The sequence below is a fragment of the Falco peregrinus genome, chromosome Z (assembly GCF_023634155.1).
Source record: "Falco peregrinus isolate bFalPer1 chromosome Z, bFalPer1.pri, whole genome shotgun sequence".
Lineage (NCBI taxonomy): Eukaryota > Metazoa > Chordata > Aves > Falconiformes > Falconidae > Falco > Falco peregrinus.
This window is the reverse complement of record NC_073739.1, coordinates 48,680,690-48,701,704: the sequence shown is the minus strand read 5'-3', so window position 1 is coordinate 48,701,704 and position 21,015 is coordinate 48,680,690. Positions and strand designations below refer to the sequence as shown.

The 21,015-nt window shown below is 40.0% G+C and overlaps 1 protein-coding gene across 6 annotated transcripts in view; it reads left to right on the top strand.

Moving 5' to 3' along the window:
* The window catches only part of DENND4C (DENN domain containing 4C), a 78,120-nt gene extending 64,963 nt beyond the window's left edge, over positions 1 to 13,157 (top strand). For all 6 annotated transcript variants that reach the window (XM_055791036.1, XM_055791037.1, XM_055791039.1 and 3 more), the window contains 6 exons: positions 1,082 to 1,271; positions 2,147 to 2,392; positions 4,394 to 4,511; positions 6,096 to 6,249; positions 7,336 to 7,400; positions 8,096 to 13,157. In XM_055791036.1, the coding sequence (XP_055647011.1) occupies positions 1,082 to 1,271; positions 2,147 to 2,392; positions 4,394 to 4,511; positions 6,096 to 6,249; positions 7,336 to 7,400; positions 8,096 to 8,232 (910 nt within the window). In that variant the 3' untranslated portion in view covers positions 8,233 to 13,157. The remainder of the gene's footprint in view (positions 1 to 1,081; positions 1,272 to 2,146; positions 2,393 to 4,393; positions 4,512 to 6,095; positions 6,250 to 7,335; positions 7,401 to 8,095) is intronic.
* The last annotated feature ends 7,858 nt before the right edge of the window (positions 13,158 to 21,015 follow it).

Sequence of the window (21,015 nt, the reverse complement as noted above, 5' to 3'; positions counted from 1 at the left end):
ATTCTGTGACAAATTAACACTGATGTAAAACTGAAACTCAGAAAAACAATACCACTTGTGAAACAGCTTATAGAAAAAAGCATTAAGGAGAAGGTGTCATGTTGGTAGAATGAAGAACTGAAACAGTGCTGTTCTGAACTGTGACCTTTTTGCAGGGTTTTCTTGACGTTTTGTTGTAAAGTTTTTTTTAAAATCGTTGTTCAGTTGGGAATTCTTATCAGTACCTGTGAGCTAATGAGCTAATGCCTGTGTCAGACTATTAAAACTTCAATCAACGTGATAGTACTTAGTCTTAATACTCTAAAAATGAAAAGTAGTATTGCTTATGTTAATCTCTTAACTCTGATGTAGGATATTTTTAACTCAAGTCAAACTTAGGAGTGAAGATCACCTCTACATTAATCTCTTCCCTCTCTTTGCAGATTTGGAAGCAGGCACTTCTGTTTCACTTGATGTTTTTTCTTCTGTATTGTAGTTGGATTGTTTTTATCCATTGTTTCTGTTATAACAGGCACAAATTAAATATTCCCAGATCTGCAAGCAGCTTGATTGCTTGGGTTAAGTTTGACAAGCCTGTAGTAGGAGTTTGCCTAAATTATCCTGTAGGATGACATTGACACTTCCAATTTTAGTTTTTCAGCTATTTTAGCATGCAACTTATAAATTGTTTTCTATAATATTTTTGCTCTCTGCTTATGGCGTTTAGAGGAAGTAAACTTAAGGGAAAGGAAAAAGGAGCATAGTCAGAACAAGATAATCTTTGTGTGTTGACAAAACTGTACATTGCCATTTTTCTAAGCAAGGTGAAACTGTACCAGAGCAATAGTACCCATACAGAACTTAATTGCTTTCAGATTCATGTCTTAGGTTATACCTAGCTGCTTTTCTGGAGGGATGGTTGTACTGTTTTTAAAGGCATTTGGTTTTGTTTTCCCTCAATGGTAGAGCTAACTGGGCAAATATTAATCGAGAAACTTGGTTTGGGATAACTTACCTGGCAGCCTTTCTCTGTGTCCTTCCTGTTGCCATAGGAATGCTGAATAGTTTCATATTAGCATATTCTCTTCTAAAATCCAAACAGTGATGTGACAGAAGAACAGAGTAAAGATCCCACAACCTTGAAGACATCTGCCAATAATCCACCAAAAAGGGGAGTGTCCTTGACTCGGAGCCACAGCGTTGGAGGTCCACTGCAAAACATTGATCTTTCCCAGAGACCGTCTCATGGCATTTCAACAGTTAGCCTTCCAAATAGTTTGCAAGAAGTTGTGGTACGTCTAGAACCTGCACATTCAGTTGACAGCAAAATACTGAATACAATAAACTTACAATTAATAATATTCTACTACTAGCATTCTTGTCCATCTGGGGAATGGGAATGGCCAAGCATATTTTCATATGACAAAAAAAAATCTTGGTTCAGTTAATCTAAAATTGCTTTTTCCGTACATTATACAAACAGTGCTGCTTGATTTGAAATGTTCTCCCTAGCAGAATGAAGCTACCCTTTGTCTTTCTGAAACTGGAAGTTCTTTTTAAAAATAACACAACTTCTACAGCAGACTAAACACGGTAGTACAACCAACACACTGTTGCAAGAGTGAAAGTTTTTGTTCCTTTTTGACGTTATTTACTTGCACTCCTCTGTATTCTGGTAGGCTCACCCACTGAGTGTATGGGAGAAGGTAAGAGGCAGGATTGAGACTATTGCATTATTCTTACATATGAAACAGTGTTTCTCCTCTCTCTTGGTGCTTTTTATTGGCAAGAAGCTGTCTTAACGTGAACTCATGATTCAGTTCCATAGCTGATGTAATTACTGACATATTTCTGCAATCTCCATCACCACTGGCTTAGTACCAGCTGAGACAGCTTGAAACTGCACAGTCAGGAACACCTTAGAACAAATTAATGTTTTCTCTTTTTCACATAATAGAGCTTAAGTTCTTCTTCTTTAAGAAACACCTCAACAGTCAAACCTGCTGATGCTACTAAAGTTGTTGTGTGTTCAGTACAAATATCAAAAGAAACTGTGCAATCAGGGATTTTCTAGGCAAGTAATACTGAAGCATATTTCTGGAAGAATTTTTTTTTGATTTTGTAAAAAATTACTGATTTTATTTTGTGTGTATTGTTTTGTTTTTAGGATCCTTTAATAAAAAGACCTAACCCTCTTCCTGTATCTGTGCCCTACTTGAGTCCTTTGGTACTGCATAAAGAGCTTGAATCACTGTTGGAAAATGAGGGAGAGCAAGTAATTCATACATCCAAATTCATCAATCAACACCCCATAATTTTCTGGAACCTAGTTTGGTATTTCCGGCGGTTGGATCTACCTAGCAACTTACCTGGACTCATTCTAACATCCGAACACTGTAATGATGGAGTGCAGGTAAGTGGCTTCCTCAAATTAGAACTGCAGATATTAGAGTAAGCTAAATGTGAGAGTTTGCTTCAAAAAAAGTGGGTAAGTAATTTCTGAGTAGCTTGGATCTGGGTTCCTTTTTTTTTGTAATACAGATAGGTTTGTTTTCTGCAAGGAATCTTGAAGGAAGATGAATGAAGATAGCATTCAAATTCTAGTCAGGCTGTTCTCTTTTTAAAAAGCCAGGCATTAGAATTCATTAAAGAGAGGCCTGATATATAGAAGGAAACAAGACGTGTCTGTGGAGAACTCAGAAACTGCAATACGTTTTAATCCACATAGTGTGGGTTACATACTTCAGTATACAAACCTTTTAAGTTATTGGTCAATATTTTTTATTCTTTTAAACTAATATTTTTTACTATTCATACTCCACCAAGTTTCATTATTATATGAATAGAACACAAAAACGCAGAATGGATGCTGTGGTTTTAGTATTTTGCTTTTCCCATTTAAGGAGCAGGTGTTTTTCTGAAACCTATATAATTTGTGTATGTAAGTACCAAATTTAATAAGTATATGATTCATGCGAAAAAGTAGTATTTTCCTATCTACGTGTATGAACTTTGCTTTTAAAATTCTCTCCCTCAATTTGAAAAAAACCCAACAACTAACAAACCCACGCAGAACCAAGAACAGTCTTCCAGGAAATGTAGTTGAAGACCAATAATAATGAAAGTTAAAGCATACTGGCAAAATACAATGTAGTATCAGGGAAAACCACAAGGTGGGACATAATAAATACCTTGTAATTAATACTCTAAATCAGCACACTATTGGTCAGTTTTCATGTCCACTAATTCTTGTTGTATTAATGATTCCAGAGGCACTTATAATTACAAAATGATTACAGAACTATGGTTTTGAGTGATATATATTTTTCATGGGAAGAAAGGGTTCATATTTGTATGCAAATACAGATTGTTTCTTCTTGATGGGAAGACCAACACATAGACGTGCATACCAGGTCTTAATCAGGTCAGAAAATACTAAGGCAGGGCATGATGAGCAGTACAAATTAAGTAACGTGTTTGGTGCACAAAAAACATTTTTGGATATATGCTTGTAATGGTTTAACCCCAGCCTGAAACTAAGTACCATGCAGCTGCTCACTCACTCCCCCTGCCCCCTGAGGGGATGGGGAGAAGAAATGGAACAGAATGTAAAGCCAAGGTGTGAGATTAAGAACAATTTTATAATTAAAATAAAATAGGAGGAAACCACCCAAAACAATAATTATAGTAATAGCAATTATAATGAAAAGGAAGGAGTAGAGGAGAGGAATAAAATCCAAAGGGAAGCGAGAAAAAAACCCTAGTGATGAACAATACAGTTGCTTGCCACCTGCTGCCTGCTGCCCAGCCAGTCCCCCAGCAGCAACTGACAGGCCCCGGTCAACTCCCCCCTGTTCATATACTCAGCATGATATTCTATGGTATGGAATACCTCTTGGCCAGTTGGGGCCAGCTGTCCTGGCTGTGCCCCCTCCCCATTCCCTGTGCCCCTCCAGCCCTCTGGCTGGCAGGGCCTGAGAAACTGAAAAGTCCTTGACTTGGTACAAACATCACCCAGCAACAACTAGAAACATCCATGTGCCATCAACATGGCTCTCACACCAAATCCAAGACACAGCACAGCACCAGCTACTGAGGTGAAAATGAACTCTTATCTCAGCCACAGCCAGGACAATACCCATAAATATTTTCTTCAGATAGATGTAGAAGAAGACTGAATGGTCTTCATACACTAGTGTAAACTAAAAAAAAGGAACTAAATGTTGCGATTCTTGTGACTTTGCTCTGGTTGAGTGCAGTTTCCTCTAGAAGATATCAACTTTTCTGTTTGTTGGATTCAAGATAAAGAAAGTAAACCTTCTTTGTTTCCAAAATGAGTCAAAAACCAGGTTTTTTAAACAGTAAGACTGTCCTGTTGTTTTTAAAACTTCTTCCCTTTCCTCATGTTTTTTAGCTTCCTTTGACATCTCTTGCTCAAGATAGCAAGCTAGTATACATCCATCTTCTGTGGGACAATATCAACCTCCACCAAGAGCCAGGGCAGCCCCTGTATATATCTTGGAGAAATCTCAGTAAGTAAAACAAATGTTACAGAAAGCAGAGGGAGCAGAAGCTGTGGAAAGAAAGAGTTTTGTAGTGTCTGGAGTGTACACAGCCTATCAAGTTGGAAAGCTTTTTTAGTGTGTGAAGCATCCACATTCCCTTAGGTAGTAAACATTAGTCTCAGTGTCAAATTATTTGTGAAAATATCTTCCTGATCTGTGTGAAAAGGTATGTCACTCATCCTTTATATGTCATACACTTAAAAACAGAGTGGGAGGATTTTTTCTAGATATGGTGCTAAATAAGCTTCACCTGATCTGAGTGTTTCAGTGCATTATCTGGTTATATCTATGCAGGCATGAAAAAGAAGACTGTATTACAAAAAAGTATCTTGTGTTTCTATAGAGGAATGAAAGATACAAGCCCCATTAATAACATTTGGCAGCCTACTTGACTGTCAAAAAATAAGGTCCAAGAAAGCCATCGTCTGCCATAATGAACAAAAGACAGACAGACTGGTTATGAGAACTTTGGAATTTCATTACTTCTGATCAGCAAAACCCCCTTCATCAACCTAAACTTCTCAGCCTGTATTTAATTTTTAAAACTATGCTAAAAAATACGTAGCATGGATATTCTGGGTCTAAGGAAGAAAAAAGGGTGTATTTGAAGTCAGTCCTAAAAATAAACAGGCTGATCAGAAAATTACAGACAAGAGCACAGGGTAAGATGTGATGTTTCCTTTAGTTTCTACAAAAGCATATTGATTTGAGCACAATACATGAAAAGCATCCCTAAAGCATTCAGATGTGAATGAAGATGCAGAAATATATTTTTCTTATGTAAATAAAGGAGCAAAAGGCCTGGTTTACATGTTGAAGAAAAGTGATAGTATTGTAGATAGGGTCTACAGCAGTGTCAGAAACTATATGGAAAACAGGAAATTATATTTGTAAGCCATCATATATGTCAGTTATATGAAAACTTTAGGCTGGTGTGATTTTGATTACTGGCTTCAGTCTAAGTCTACATTTCATTTGTGCCATGTTCTTGCTGCCTAATTTGTAGCCTTATTTTTTTTGCCAGTAAATGGACTCATTCCCTCATAAGTCATTGTTTTCCAAAGAATAATAGTTCAGTGTTTTTCTGGAAATGGTAATATAAGCAAAAAATCATGATGGTATATGTCCTGATAATTTTCTTTCCTGTTTGACGCAACTGTGCATTACCATGTAGCCCAAAGTTATCAATAAATTCTAGGTGGCTTTTAGGAAGGTCTTTGATAAGAGAAGTTTCGTTGATAAGAAATGTGACAGTGTTTTCTTTTGGTTTATTTCTTTTTGTGTAAAAAATAACTTTATTGGATTGAACATAGTTTTTGAAACTGAAGTACAACGATAAATCTGAGCTAAAAAAACATTACAGGCAACATCTGATGCTGGATGCTCTTCAATCTCTTGTATTTCTCTGTCATGTGGGAGCTCTTGAATATGGTTCTGTAGTTTGATTAGAGGTTCTGTATATGTATCTCAATTTCTGAAATACCTTCTGGTTATTAAAGTGGAAAAAAATATCTTCACTGTTCTAGTAATCTATATGGTTACATTTCCCAGATTCTTCTGAAAAGAGACCCTCCACAATGGCAGAAGATCAGCTGGCAACAAACACTTTGTTGGAGAACATCAAACTAAGTATTCAACACAATGACATTGTTAAACCAATCAACCTCCTCCTACAGAAAGTTAAGCCAGATGTGAAACGACAGAGGTAAAGGGGTGATTTGTTCTTACTTTGACTCCATTCAAACTTAAACAAGATCAGACCATATACACTTCATAATGATTATTCCATAAAGACCTCTTGGGAATATTCAGTTTCATTTGTGTCCACTAAACACTGTGTGAATTTGTTTATGCCCATGTTTACACACAGGTGCATTCTGTAGCTAGATGCATAATTCATCCAAATAGTTAAATGCAATTCTGTTATCAAAATTGACGTTTTACAAATGAGTAAGAAAAACACAGATGTCAATTATGCAGATTTTCATGTTGTTCCATATCTAGCAAATTGATGAGTACAAGCATGTGGCATCCTGTTGCAGTGTCTGGAGTATTCTCCAAACTACCTAGTTATATCTATAGAAATTCTACCAGCCTGGAGAATTGGCTAAGAAAAGTGGATACTGCATGATCCACAAACAAAGTGAGACTTGTAAATAACACTTGTACGGTACATTTTTCCATCTACACTACAATTCAAAGAGGGCTTCCCACAAAAGCATAGCTTTTGAAATAAATTACAGCAGATACAAGATGTGTTTGGAGTCTGTCATGCTAAGTTACCTTTGCTTCTGTGGTTTGTAGTTCTTAAAAAGAAGCAAGAATTAATCTGCCTAGAGGAGAATCTTTTGAGTTCCACAAGAAAAAAATTGTTCAGTGACACCTAGTTCTGAGACAGATGGTGACATCCTAAAACAAAAAGTGTGGGAGATCTAAAATAAGACTGCTCCCTGTACTTCACCATGAGGCAGGAATGAATTAATAAATGGTGCTTAATTTTATATGTCTTGGGTTTCTGGAGTTTTTATGGCATGTTTATCAAAGAGATTTTTCATAGAAAATGTAACTGCTGGGATTTGGCGATAACATAACTGCATGCATTAAGGAAAAATACTCAGGCATGAGAAAACCTTAAGCTAGTAATCATGTAGATAGATCACTTTCTTCACAAGCAAGATTAACGGAACAGTTGCAGAAACTACATAATGGAAGATTAGTGTCTTCAACATTGACTTTCTAAACTTCGGATAGCTGGTGCTTTCATTGACTTGCCCTTTAAAATATTTCCTAGGAGTTTTTACAGAGAAATTCTTTTCCTGTCTCTGGTGTCTCTTGGAAGAGAGAACATTGACATTGGTAAGCGAAAAATACTGTGAAGTGCATAGTGTCTGTGTATGAAATATATAAGTACTTTATATGAAGACTAGTGTATAAAATTGACTTTTCATCTATGACTTTCCAGCTAACTTTTTAATAGCTGTTATAGTGAAAAGTACAGGGCTGTCACTCTTCAATTAGGTGTTGCTTTTATGAAAATGTAATTCAGATGAGGCCATTAATTCTGACTTTGTTTGAAACCAGTAATCGGTTAATCTAAACAAAATGTATTAGCTTGAAGCTTTAACTCCTCGTGTCTGAAAACTTGTTCCCAGTCTGGTCCATCTTTCTCTGACCCAAATATTAGACCTATGACATCTAGCCACCTGATTGCTCACCCTTTCCTCATCTCCTCTAAACTGACTTCTATTTGGTAGTATGCAAGTGAAGGGACTCCCTTATGGGGTGTGGCAGGGGAAATACCCTGGGAACAGGCAAGCTAAACTGTGATAGAGGTAATGGGCACCTACTGTGGTGCTCTGTGATGCTCCAGCATGAAGATGCTTTTCAGGTTCTCTGAGAGGATGCATTCTGAAAAAAATAAATCAGTGGCTAATTAAGTTAATTATTTTGTTGTTATATAAAAATGACCAGAAGTATTTTATATTAACAGTAGCATGCACTGTACGGGGTTTCTTTCTTTAATAACTTCTACCATTCTTTTTCTATTTCAGAGGTCTTTGATAGTGAATACAGACTTGCACATAAAAATCTACCAAAGGATGTTCTTGAAAAGATGCAGAAAATAGATGCTCCACCAAGCAGCAGGGTTGAGTGTTGTAGGAAGTGCTTTGGAGCACCTTTGATATAAAAATGAGGAAGACACATGCTATACTTCAGTGAGACAGAAGTAGAGGTGAACAAACCAGGAGCATGGTGATATACACTTTGAATCCCAAAAGGTGATAATTGAGCAATTTGACAAAGCAATTTCATTAAGCTACAACATACATTCTTGTCTTTCATCTCATGAGACACAGTGTGAAATACATTAAAGTGATTACAGACTGCATTAATAGGGTGAATTGGTTTCAGTGATTGACCTGCTTTTTTTCCCCCTGTATATACTTCTCCTTTTCCTCCCTCAAATCTTTTCCCCCATGATACCAAGTTGTTCAAAAGGGTGATAATTAACCAGCAGCCTATAGTTGGTGACTTTCTTAAGGGCCAGCAATATTTGTGTATTCCAATGAAATACCTTTGTTGCAGCAGAATACTTAAGTCTTGTATGTAAATATTTGAGTCCTGGGATTGGAAGTTGCAATGCATTTGCTTTTGTCAGATTATAGCACCTAAAATTGCTACCCTTCTCCTGACCCTTGCCCAATCAGTGTTCTAAATTATCTTTGATTGATCTTTTCATAATGTATGTCTATAGTTGTAAAAAACAGAAGCTTACACTCAGTTTTCCTGTATTCTCAATATCACAAATTCAGGATCTTATGAACATACTGCTGGTTTCTCCAGAAGAATGATAGCATTCTACACTAAGAGCTCAGAAATAGGTGGTGGTCTAAAAATTAGATGGGAAACTTATATGGCATTAGGATACATACAAGGTTTGTTAAACAGATACTGTGTGGGAAAAAAAATGCTTTATATTGTATACATGTATGCTTAAAAAGTGTCTTTTCCTGGAATTCTTTATCATCCTGTCCATGGTTTCATGCTAGCCTGTGGGTTAGTTATTTTGCACTGATAGTCCAAATTCAATATTTCAATTTAAATATATTTTAAAATGTGGTCTTCAAGGTGTATATTATCACAAACAAAGTGCTTGAGTGTATGCATGAAAAAATGAATCTAACTTTTTGATTGCTTCTAGTAGGTAAGACAATTTGTCACCTCACATACGTAATTGACTACAGTAGTTGTAGTCTTGACCAGAAGAGCCTGTATACCGTTCAACAGTTTAAATGTTTCTGTTACTTGAGGAATATCGTAAGATTTATTCCAGGTTTTTTTCTGAAATTTAATGGTGTAGCTTTTCTGATGGAATTATTCCTAGGAAAAAAAACCACCTCTAAGATCTATATCATGTTAAAGGAGCATAGCTAAAACTATAATCACATCTTAAGTATGAATGTATTTACTTCATGCTACTCTCTTTCTTAAAAATTTTCATTCTTGAAAATGATGAGGGATGAAGATCTGTCTGGAACAGCTTTTACATGAAAAAAGAAAACCCAAGTTTTGTTTTTTTCATGAGGCTAAAACATAGGATTTGCACTATTTGTGACAAAATACATTTGCATCCTAGACTGATTCCTTGTATTTTGTCTAAAAGTGCTGATTCTAAGTAAATATGGGGATATTGTCTGGACAGATTCTCTCCTGATGAAAATACTGTGCTTTCTCAACAATTAAAAGCAGGAGAGCACACACTGTCTTTTTTTTTCATTCTTTATTATTTGGGTTTATGCATGTTTGCTTGCAGATACCTAACCTACATCACAATGAAGGGTGGAGCCTGATTCTTTGTATTTTCCTCTCTTCTTCTATTACATAGTTGACATGTGCGGTTCCATCCTTTTAAAGTAAAAATCTGCCTGAAGCATTCGTCCAAACAAATTGATAGTTCTACAAATCAAAATGGCAAATTTTCCTGTATAATTTTATACTGATCTTAAACATACAGCTATACAAAGATAATTTTTGAGTGTTAAATGGACAAACCATATGATTATGTGATGCAACTTGCAAGGAATCAAGTTTTCGTTACCCTTAAATTCTCCCAGCCCATTAAATTACAAAGAAAATCTGTTTGGTGAGTGCTGTTTTAGGTAATTGGTGACATCCAGTTGTAAATTGGTGACATCCAAATGACAAACCATTGTAAATAATACTACTATAAAATAAATTCTGTAAGCAGTTTACCTTCTTTCAAAACAAACTTCTCATCTGTTGTTGAAAATCCAGATTCATTTGCTGTAGAAACAGCAAAGCAGATTGTGTCACAGCATCTAGTGCTAAATATTAGACTTTCCCTGGGTATATATACACTAAACAAAAAAAAGAAAACCTAAAGCCTGAGGAGAAGAGCACAGCTGCAGGACTGAACTTGCTTTGGTTTGCTGCTGCATATTGGCATTTCTGTACACTACAAATCAACTTCTGTTCCTGCCTTCCTGTGGTAGAAGTCCTGCATGTGACTACTTGAAATCTTGCATCAGCCTATTGATACTAATTCTTTAATGCAGAGTGACAAAAGTAAGCACTTGCTTTTTTTAATTTGGATTTTTTAATGCCTAGTTTTTAATAGTTAACTTATCATCTGGTTCTTGAGTGAAGTCCATAGTTCAAATGAAAAGTCAGATCTGTGAAAGCAATTTGTTTATTAAGTTTTCATCTAAGGAGGTGCTTTTTTTTTTTTTTTTTTTTTTTTTTGTAGGAAAAAAGATCACAAAAATTTGAAAGGAATTAAGAACTGAGTGGGTTTTTCCTAGCTGCTTTCTCTCCTTTCAAATGCATGATGGCACTGCCTGTTCTTCCATTGACTTTCAGGTCTCCTCCTACAAAAAGGTAGAGACTGCAGTTCTTCCTACACAAACTTTCTGAGATGCAGGCTTCCCTAATCTGAACACTGAAAGAACTGTGAGCATGCGTAAGAAAAGGGCATGGCATAAAATAGCATAGCATGGTTCGGTATTTGTATGGTTGAAAATTTGGCCAAAAATAAACAGCGAAAGGACTTCAAAAGTTTTTTGTGAGTGCATTGTGAACACTTTTGTCTTTCTGAAAATTGGGTGCTAAAGGCATAGTTCTTCTCTGCAGGTCAGTAACAGCATGAACTTCTTGGGCTACTTAGGAGTGTGTTAGTCACCTACAAATGTGTCTTAGTGTGTTTGACACCCCACTCCTAGTAATCCAAATTTATCTGAATCCATAATGCATGAATGAGCTTGATGAAGTGTTGCGAAGGAGGGGTGTCAATAAGCTTGATCTTGGTTCTGTTTTCCTCTCCATGTAAGCAGAAAAAGTAGCATTTTGCTCACTTGCAAAACTCTTGCCTCCAAATACTCTGTCTAGTAACTCAACAGCCAGTGTTCAGGAGGAGATGGCTCTTCTCTGTGTGTTTGGAATTCTCATGTATAAACGTGAAGAAAATGCTTGCAGATCAGTGTTAATTTCAAAACCTGCAATGCATGCACAAAGTGAGGGTGTAAAGCAAACTGATTGTATACGTGGATGCAAACCGTTAATGAATTTCAGGTAAGCCCAAGAACTTAGAAAGTTTGTGCAGGAAGAACAGTTATCACAGAGAAGCTTCCTTGCACCGTTGCCCCAAGGATGTTGAACTGCAGTAAGTTATGGTGAGAAGATACCATTCTGCACCTTTCACCCAGCTGTAAAGCAGTTACATATAGCTTGTGTGTTCATATCAAAATAGCTATTTTTTTGTAGAATTGAAACAACAAATAGTGTCTTAAAAGTTTAGAATCAGGATTCTTAAGTGACAAAGTTTTTCTTTGTGAATTATAAATATATTCTGTCACATTACCAAGACGTAAGAACTTTCAAAGCCCCATAGGTATAGAGACTGCAGTATCGGCACAGTAATAGGTACCAGCTTTTACATGTTACTAGAAGCATCTATACGTTATGTTACTTATAGTCGTGTCTTCACATTTTGTATAACTCGAGTTTAGACAATACAATTTTAATGGAAAATAATTTAGTATATGTGTTCCAAACTACATTCATTTGTTTTGCTAGTAACTTAGTCTTGTTCCTAGTGGAATTTCACAATGGTTAAGCTCAAGCTACATTGCACTTGTGAATGAGTAATTTTATTCCATTTTAACTGTGAATTAATGGCTTTTTATATTGCTGCAGCTAGAAGAATATACCATTCATTGAGTTTACTGCTTTCCTTGAATAACTGCAACATAGGGGATATTTTAAAAATGTATATTACATTAGATCATTGAAATTATATTTTTAAAACAAATTGTTAAAATGTAAGTAACTGAAGAATCCACTTAGTCATTTTCTCTTTTTGAAACTCTTTATTCAACAATTATTTCAACGCAGTTAACAATATTCCATTAAATATATAAATGGTAAGCAGGTCATTTAAATGGTAAGCAGGTCATTACATTCATATAACTGTACATTTCCAACAAAGGGGTTTTTTTCTTTTAACTAATAAAAATCTTAAAATGCCTTCTGTATATCAGCTTCTCATTATGGAACTTTTTAAAAAACAAACACACAACCTTGTAACTTTTAAGTCTTGAAACTGAATGGTTGAATTGGACTCTAGTTCTGTATCCTACAGTGCTGTATATTGTGATGCATACAAGGAGAGAAATGGATGGGGTTCTTATTTGTTCTTTCAGTCTGCATCAATCAATGGTGCAAATAAAAGGGATTGTTTGCTGTTTTTTAGAAGCACATTAAACTTCTAGGAGTTTAAAATAAACTATTGTAATGAGGATGGAAAGGATGTAGTGTGAATAAATAATGAATTTATTAAGTGAGTTGGGAAGCTTTCTTTAATGCAATAAAATTTGCACTGGCTTAGAGACGGATTTGAACTGTTGAAGAATGGCATCCATTTACTGTGCTTTGATTAACAAGTGTTTCTCTGTAACGCTTTTGTACATTTGACAAATATTTCTTGAGTTTAAAAGGGCACTCTGCATATTCTGAATTCTGTATAGACATCCTAGTCTAAGAAACAATTTTTAATGTATTTCCCGAATAAAGTATGTATGCATCCTGTGTAAAAAATTTAAATTGTTCAGCTTTTTTGCCACTGTAACTTACCTCCTTGACAGAATTTAATCTTAAGTATAAATTCAGCCTATAGTTGGGCAAAAGCAGAGACTTTCATCTACCTTTTTGGCGAATTGTTTCATAGTACCTCAGGGACTTCTGAATGGTGAGAAAGAGCAGGAGCAGTTGGGGCAGGGGGAGAGGAAAAGATGGGATCCACTTGTAGGGATTTTGATCACGAGAGAGGATGTCTCTGTGGCACCTTAAGCAAGCCATGAGGATGAGCAGAGGTAAGAAGAACTGAGAAACAGGCTGAGGGAGGCAGAATCCATTAAGATCTTGTCTGCAGGAAAGTCTTGGACCATGGCTTCCTGACAATAGAGCTGCTGCTGTATTTTCCTGCTGACCGGGAAAAGCATTGATCAGTGGGTGGGAACAGATCGGTAGGTGGCTGTACTTGGCAGGACACTTCCCCAAGAGTTCTGGTTTCTCGATGGCTTTGTGAAGGGGGCACAGAGTAGTACTTTCAGTGATGCATCCTAGGTTGCAAGAGACACTGGTGGACCTCCTGCCTTATAACATACTTCCAGGTTTACATGCAGTTTCCTGATTTTTATTTTATTATTAGTCTGTTAGTAAAAATAAGAATGCCAGACCCTAAAGACTTTTCTCTTTGAAAAAACTGATACTTGGAGCACAAACTGGTAGCTTGTGGAGAAGATGCATGATAAAATTATCTTTTCAGGCCTGTTTTTAGTTAGAGAGCTCAGGAACAGTTAGTCTTCTGGATTTTTATAATCTTGTCAGCATCACAATGCCTTTCCTTGTTTTGCTCAGATTGCTTTTGTCACTTCACTGCTGTCTTTTTAATACCTGCTAAAAATACTACACTGCCTTCCTAATATGCTGCCTTTAAGGTGACCTGCTGAGGGAGGATGTAACAGACAGGAACAAAATCTTGCATTTGGGGAATCCCCAAAGCATGAACCCAGGATTTGCATTTGAAGCTATAGGGAGGAGGGAACTGCTGTCTTCTGTGCCAAAACCAGGTGGGAAACTTGAGGGAATGTGATGGTAGAAGGCAAGAGCAGAAGGAGCTGGCTTGAGGAAGAAGCTCTGGTCTTCCATTTGTTCAGAGCTACTATCAGGAATACTCATTAACTCTGTAGAGACAAACTTCCACTGTTTACATAGAGGAGTGAAAGAAGACTCATTAACTTGACAAGCTGGAGAAAATCTGATGGGATCTAAAAGAAAACACAAAGGTCCTGTCTCTCAGTAGGAATAACCTCATGCACCAGTGCAGGCTGCGGGCAGACTAGCTGGAGACTGCTTGGGCAGGAGAAGTGTTCCTGGTGGGCAAGCACCTGACTGTGAGTGAGCAGGGTGCCTTCACAGCAAAGCAAGCCAGCAGTGTCCTGGGGTGAACTAGGCAGAGCATTGCCAGCCGGTGGAGGGAGGTTGTCTCACCCCTCAGTGCTGGAGAGGCATATCTGGGCACTATGTCCAAGTCTGGGCTGACTAGTACAAGAGAGCTGAACTGTCGCGACGGAGGGGACACAGTCACTCAATATGAGTGATCAGCAGACTTCGTTTATTGTGCCTTACAGTCACCTTTTATGCCTTGTTATAATTAGCTCATACATATTACAAAAGTTAAGCTCATTATTGGTTAGTTGCCTAAATACCAAGCCCGCCCCTAGTTTCTCTTCTGTAGTTATCTGTTCCCACCTGCAACATTCTTTTCCCACCGCAACCTTCCTGTTACTGTGTAACAAGAACAGCCAAGGATAGTGTATTTTTGCTTTACTTCAGGTAAGCTGAGAGCGATGTGCATTTTTGTCCAGCCAGCTGGACTATGTCTATGTGACCCTTTTCAGCTAGCCAGTTATCCATTCCTGAACATTCTGGGATGACTCCAGGGAAGGGCCACAAAGGTGATGAAGAGCTTGGAGCACCTGTCTTGCAAGGATGGGCTGACAGAGCTGGCACCGTTCAGCCTGGAGAAAGCTTGGGGCAGGGGCTCAGGAGAATGTCATCCATGTGTCCACATTCCTGATGGGGTGGGTGGGGAGTAGAGGAGGCAGAGCTGGGCTCTTCTCAGTGGTGCCCTGTGCCAGAAGAGGCAATGGACATGAACTTGAACCACAGGAAAATATACTGAAATATTTAACTGTGAGGGTAGTGAGACACTGAACAGGTTGCCTGGAAGGTTGTGGAGTCTCAATCCTTTAGAAAAAACAGACCTGAATTTTTTTTTAGGTTTGCACTACAGGCTTCCAGAGTTGCCTACCAGTCTCAGTGGCTCTGTGGGGACAAGTGGCAGCCAGAAACCGCTGGGAGGAGCAGAGGCCGGATTTGCATGGTTACCAGAGTAGTTTAGAGGGACGTGTTCTACCATTTTTTTTTAGGTTTCAAGGTGTTTTCCTTTGGCATTCAAAGAGGGTCCCCCGTGGAGAGTCGGCCAAGTCACAACAATCACACCAATATGGCTACATGCCGTGCTCCCTCTATTAAGCAAACAGGTCATATTTATAACAAACCGACCGCTCACCCGACTTTACACAGAGGTGATTGGATAAAAGGTTCTGGTCACGCGGTCCGTGTCGCTGACGGGTGAGCATGCTGCAGGCGCCTGGTCAGAGTGTGCTGGTCAGAGTGTGTTGATTCCGCGGTTCCCAGGACTTGCCCTGCACCTGGCTTCTTGTTCGGGCATAGCTGGTTTTCTTTCTCACACTGCTTGTTCCAAGGACAATTTAAAGTTGCTCAGCAGCTTCCACTAACAGGCCTGGGTTGTCCAACCCAGACAATGGTAACATATGTCCTCGGTCCTTCAAAAATCCCTCTACATATCCCCCTTTTTCTTTTTGGACAACCCATGTCTGTTTCACAATAGATGAACTTTTTCGAGGACTGTTGGCTTCGGTGCCATGCAACCAGGATCGGAACGGTTGCAAATCATCGTTAGTGAGTCTCTTTGTGTGTCATCAGGGTGTAAGGGAATCGTGAAAAAGACAGAACAGTCTTTCAAGTCTATTACAACAATTTGCCAAATCTGAGGGACCGTCATAAAAGGTGGAAGAGCAGGTTGCAACACTCCCATCGCTAAAATCTGATCATTAACCTTCCATAAATCATGTGCCAGTTATGTGCATCAAGATTATTAATCAGTACCGGACAAGCTAACGAGCTGGTCACCTGCCAGTCACCCTCCAAAACAGCATCACGAACAATACTGAACCAATGCTGTAGCACTGGATCTTTGCTCGAGTTCAGCATCGGCGGGGTAGCTGGGCTAACTGGAGGAATTGCAGGTATTGAAGTAGTAGGCAGGTTCACTTCAACTCGCTTTTCCAGTTTTCTTAATTTATCCATTACCTCCTGTAAAGGTTTCTCTGTACTGTTACCACAAGGCTCCTCCCCGCCTTCCCCCTCAGGCCCGCCCGATGACGCTCAGGAAGAGGAGGGTGCGTCACCGCACGGCGCTGCGGCCCGCCCTGACGTGACTGGTGCCGCGTGACCCGCTGCCCCGCCCTCCTGGGGCGGCCCGGCCGCCTCTTCCGGGTTCGGCTCGGTTACCGCCGGCTGCCGAGGGGGAGCTTTCGGTTTGGCCGCTGTCTTATCTAAAAGCTCCGGCACTGTTGAACGCAGCGGCGGACATACCCTTCATAGGACGAGTATCCCCAACTCCGAAAAGTGTAGCCAAGAGAGAAGGCTTCGGTGAATCACCCTTCTGCTCCACCGGCTTTTCTACACATCTCTCCCCAACGCTTCTATGGCTGCCGCCGCTACTTTTTTTTTCTGCCTTCATAGTTTCCAGAGTGTTAATTATAGACCACCACGTAGCTCCTAATGCTTTAGCTTCTTCTCCTTCTTTACCTCCCTCAATCGTAGTATCCCTGAGGCAATTTCCCACTTCTCTCCATTCTGTAATACTAAACAATAATGCAGGCTCGGGAATCTTATCCTTTTTTCGTGCCCAGCGAACTAAAGCCTCCACTTCTGTTTCTTTATTGCTCTCGCCTCTCTTAAAGAGGATACTAGTTAAGAGTTTAATTGCTGCATCTAATTCTATTGCGGTCTTCCAGAGTGCTCCCCCCTCTCTCAGAGGTATCAGCGGAGAGCCCTGCCGTGTCTTATTCGTCAGGGCCTTACCACCGGCGGGGGTGCGATCTGCAGCTCTACACCAAACTCTGGACTCCGCTTTTCGCCTTCCAGGTTCCACCCGCCTCCGACCTCCAGCTCCCTAATCGGACAACTTCCCTTCGGGTCCAATGCACGGAGACTGCCGCATTTAAAAGCAAACAGCATTTAAGTGACCAAATGGGTCCCTGTTTGGGCGCCAGATGAAGAGGGTCCCCTTGGAGAGTCGGCCAAGTCACAACAATCACACCAATATGGCTACATGCCGTGCTCCCTCTATTAAGCAAACAGGTCATATTTATAACAAACCGACCGCTCACCCGACTTTACACAGAGGTGATTGGATAAAAGGTTCTGGTCACGCGGTCCGTGTCGCTGACGGGTGAGCATGCTGCAGGCGCCTGGTCAGAGTGTGCTGGTCAGAGTGTGTTGATTCCGCGGTTCCCAGGACTTGCCCTGCACCTGGCTTCTTGTTCGGGCATAGCTGGTTTTCTTTCTCACACTGCTTGTTCCAAGGACAATTTAAAGTTTGCGGCGAATGAAGAGACGGGACACAGCAAGCAAGTTGTCCATTTATTAGTGATTTTCTTACAATTATATACGTTTCTACCATCTACATATTACACACTGATTGGTTAAATCTTAAGCGTAAAAAACACTGATTGGTTGATATTTAAGGCACACCGTTAGAACAATAGGAACTTACTAGTTTACCTTGACATAGCAACAGTTTCTATTCCAAAGTAAGGGAGTTTCTTTCTACGCGGCTTTCTTGATTAACAAAGTTACATATCGGCGCCATCCGTTCCCTTACCTGGCTACTTGTTTCTCTGTCCGTCTGGTTGCCTCCTCAACTGTAGCGGCTCAGGGGTCTGCAGTTAGCTTGTTCCTTTGTTCCCAGGGCTTGTGCCCTACAAGTTCTAACAAGTCTCTATTCATCAGGCTATCAGTACTTGGACTCTTGTCATTGAGGCCTTGTCCTACAAAAGTTGCTCAGCAGCTTCAACTAACAGGCCTGGATTGTCCAACCCAGACAATGGTAACATATGTCCTCAGTCCTTTAAAAATCCCTCTACAGTCATTTTTTTCCTCCTTTTTTCCTGTAGTGTCATACCATCTGAATTCAGACTGTGCCAGTTTAAAACTGATTGTATTGGTCTTATGTGTGTTCTGTTTCTTTGGGTTGTTGGACTTCAGCAAAGCGTTTGACACGTTTCCCACAGCCTCCCCCTGGACACACTGTCAGGGTACAGCCTGGGTGGGTGATCTGTGAGATGGGCAGGCAGGTGTCCCACAGGCCACACTCAGGGTGCTGGTCAATGGCTTTTACTCAGGCTGGCAGCCTGTCACAAGTGGGGTCCCCCAGGGACCAGTACGGGGCCCTGTGTTAAACATAAACGATCTGGACAATGGCAGGGAGAGCATCCTCGCTGGGTTTGCTGGTGTCACTGAACCAGGTGGCAAGGTGGAGGTGTCAGAAAGCAGAACCATCCTTCAGAGAGCCCTGGAGAGGCCGGGAGGGTGGGCTCGCAGGAACTGTGTGAAGTTCGGCAAAGGCAAGTGCAGAGTCCTGCACCTGGGACAACAGAGCCCAGCACCGGCCATGAGCTGTGGCTGGGCAGCAGCATTGCTGAGGGGGACCTGGGGGTTCTGGAGGAAACAAGCTGAACAGGAGTCAGCAGAGTGCCATTGCGGCAACCAAGGCAAACAGGATCCCGAGCTGCATCCTCAAGGGCATTGCTAGCAGAGATAGAGATGTGATCGTCCCACTCAACACTTTTCTGGCTGCACGTGGAGTACTGGCTCCCGTTCTGGGCCCCGCAATTCAAGGTGCAGACTGGAGAGGGTCCAAAGGAAGCCATGAAGATGATCAAAGGGCAGGATAAAATGCCCCATGAGGAAAGACTGAAAGACTTGGGTCTTTTCACCCTGGAGAAAGCTCAGGGGAGATGTTATCCCATATTCAAAGCAGACAGAAGCCCTCTCTTTGAAAGGAACCACAGAAAGAAGACAAGGGGCAACAGGTACAAGTTGACCAGGAGAGGTGTCATTTCAATGGAAGAAATTTTACAGTGAGAATGATCAATCACCTGAACAACCTCCCCAGGGACACAGGTGATTCCACATCACCAGAGGTTTTCAAGACATGACTGTAGAGGGTACCAGATAATGTCATCTAGGCTCTCCTTCTCATGAAAGTTGGACCAGATGTCTTTCAAGGTCCCTTCCAACCCTTCTACAATTCCAAGACATGGTATACCCAATTTGCACTTGCAAACTGAGGACTGGAGAACAAAGCAGCACAGGAACCACAAAGGAAGATTCAAGAGAACAACTGATGGGAAGCAGTACAGCAAGGTTTTTGTTATTGGGGGTTAGGCTGTATTACTTCCTGGCTCTAACAAGGCCACACACTCTCACCCACAGCTTAACAAAAATAACCAGCAGCTCACCCGCTCTTCTTACCCACTAATACAACTGGGTATCAGTTGCACTGCTTTTAAAAAAGACTCATTAGTAGCCCATAGAGTAGGACATCTTTTTTAGGACACAGGTCTCTTTAGACACTTACATCAGTGCTTGGTGACCTTGACCAATGCAACTGCCTCTTAATTCCAAGTACCTTTTACTAGGATGCAAAACAGAAGGCTGCTGTGTTAAGGAATGAGTTGTGCATTTCTCTCCTGCATGTTCCTGTAAAATTTCCATCATTGTGAATTTAGCGAGTGCTAATCTCATGCTTAGATGTGACTCCCTTTTGCTTAACAGAGCCTGGTGATAAGACTTCTTTACTGTAAAGATTTGCAATGTAGGCAAGTTATTCAGTGAACGGGTTAGGATTGTCATATGAAGCATATCTGCCAGATGAAATGCAGATTTAATCTGTTTTCCACATCAATTTTTGCAGCTGAAAGACTAGCACTAGATTTTAAGTGGATCTGTGAAAGATACACTTCCTGTGTTAAGTGAACCTCAGGCTTAACAGGGCCTATATAGCTATCTTCACTACTAGAAGTGAAGAACCTCATGTTTAAGGTGAAACTGTACGTCTTTAACATGGCCTCCATACATTGGTGTGGTTTTTTGGAGGTAAATTTTGTTCATTTCCTGTAAAATGGTATCTTCTTAAAATTTTACAAAACTAGCCAGCATTCTTATTTAACTCATGCTGAACTGTTGCTGACTCTCTTTGCCTTTTCTCATTATGTAGTTGATTTGTCACTCAAAAATAATCTATTATTATTCCACCTGAACAGCTATGTTGTGAAAGGCCACTTAAAATGGAAGCCTGGAGTAACTGCTTCAGCCAATTCTCTTGGTCTGAGGCTTCTACTGCACATAGATGCTTCATAGCAAATTCTACCCTTGTCAGAGATCTGTATACCATCACCCTAACAAACCAAAAATCCAAGGATGGCAATTTGGTCATTCTGTGCCCAGCATCTACTGTCAGCAATTCTCATGGTTCTGCAACACAAATTCCATTCAGTGTGTTAAAAAATTGCTTCTAGCCAGTCAGGTGGGGGCCTGACGTGAAGAGCCTTGCCATGCACACAGGAAGGTAAAAATAAAAGCTTCCTTACTTCTTAGGCTGTGATAAAGCTGAATGTATTGAAGCGTTTATACTGGAAATAGAAGCACCTATCTTGACAAAAACTGAGGTGGATCCCAATTACTATTCTAAGAACAACTAAGACTAGCTGCAGATCATTCTAACGTGAAACACTTA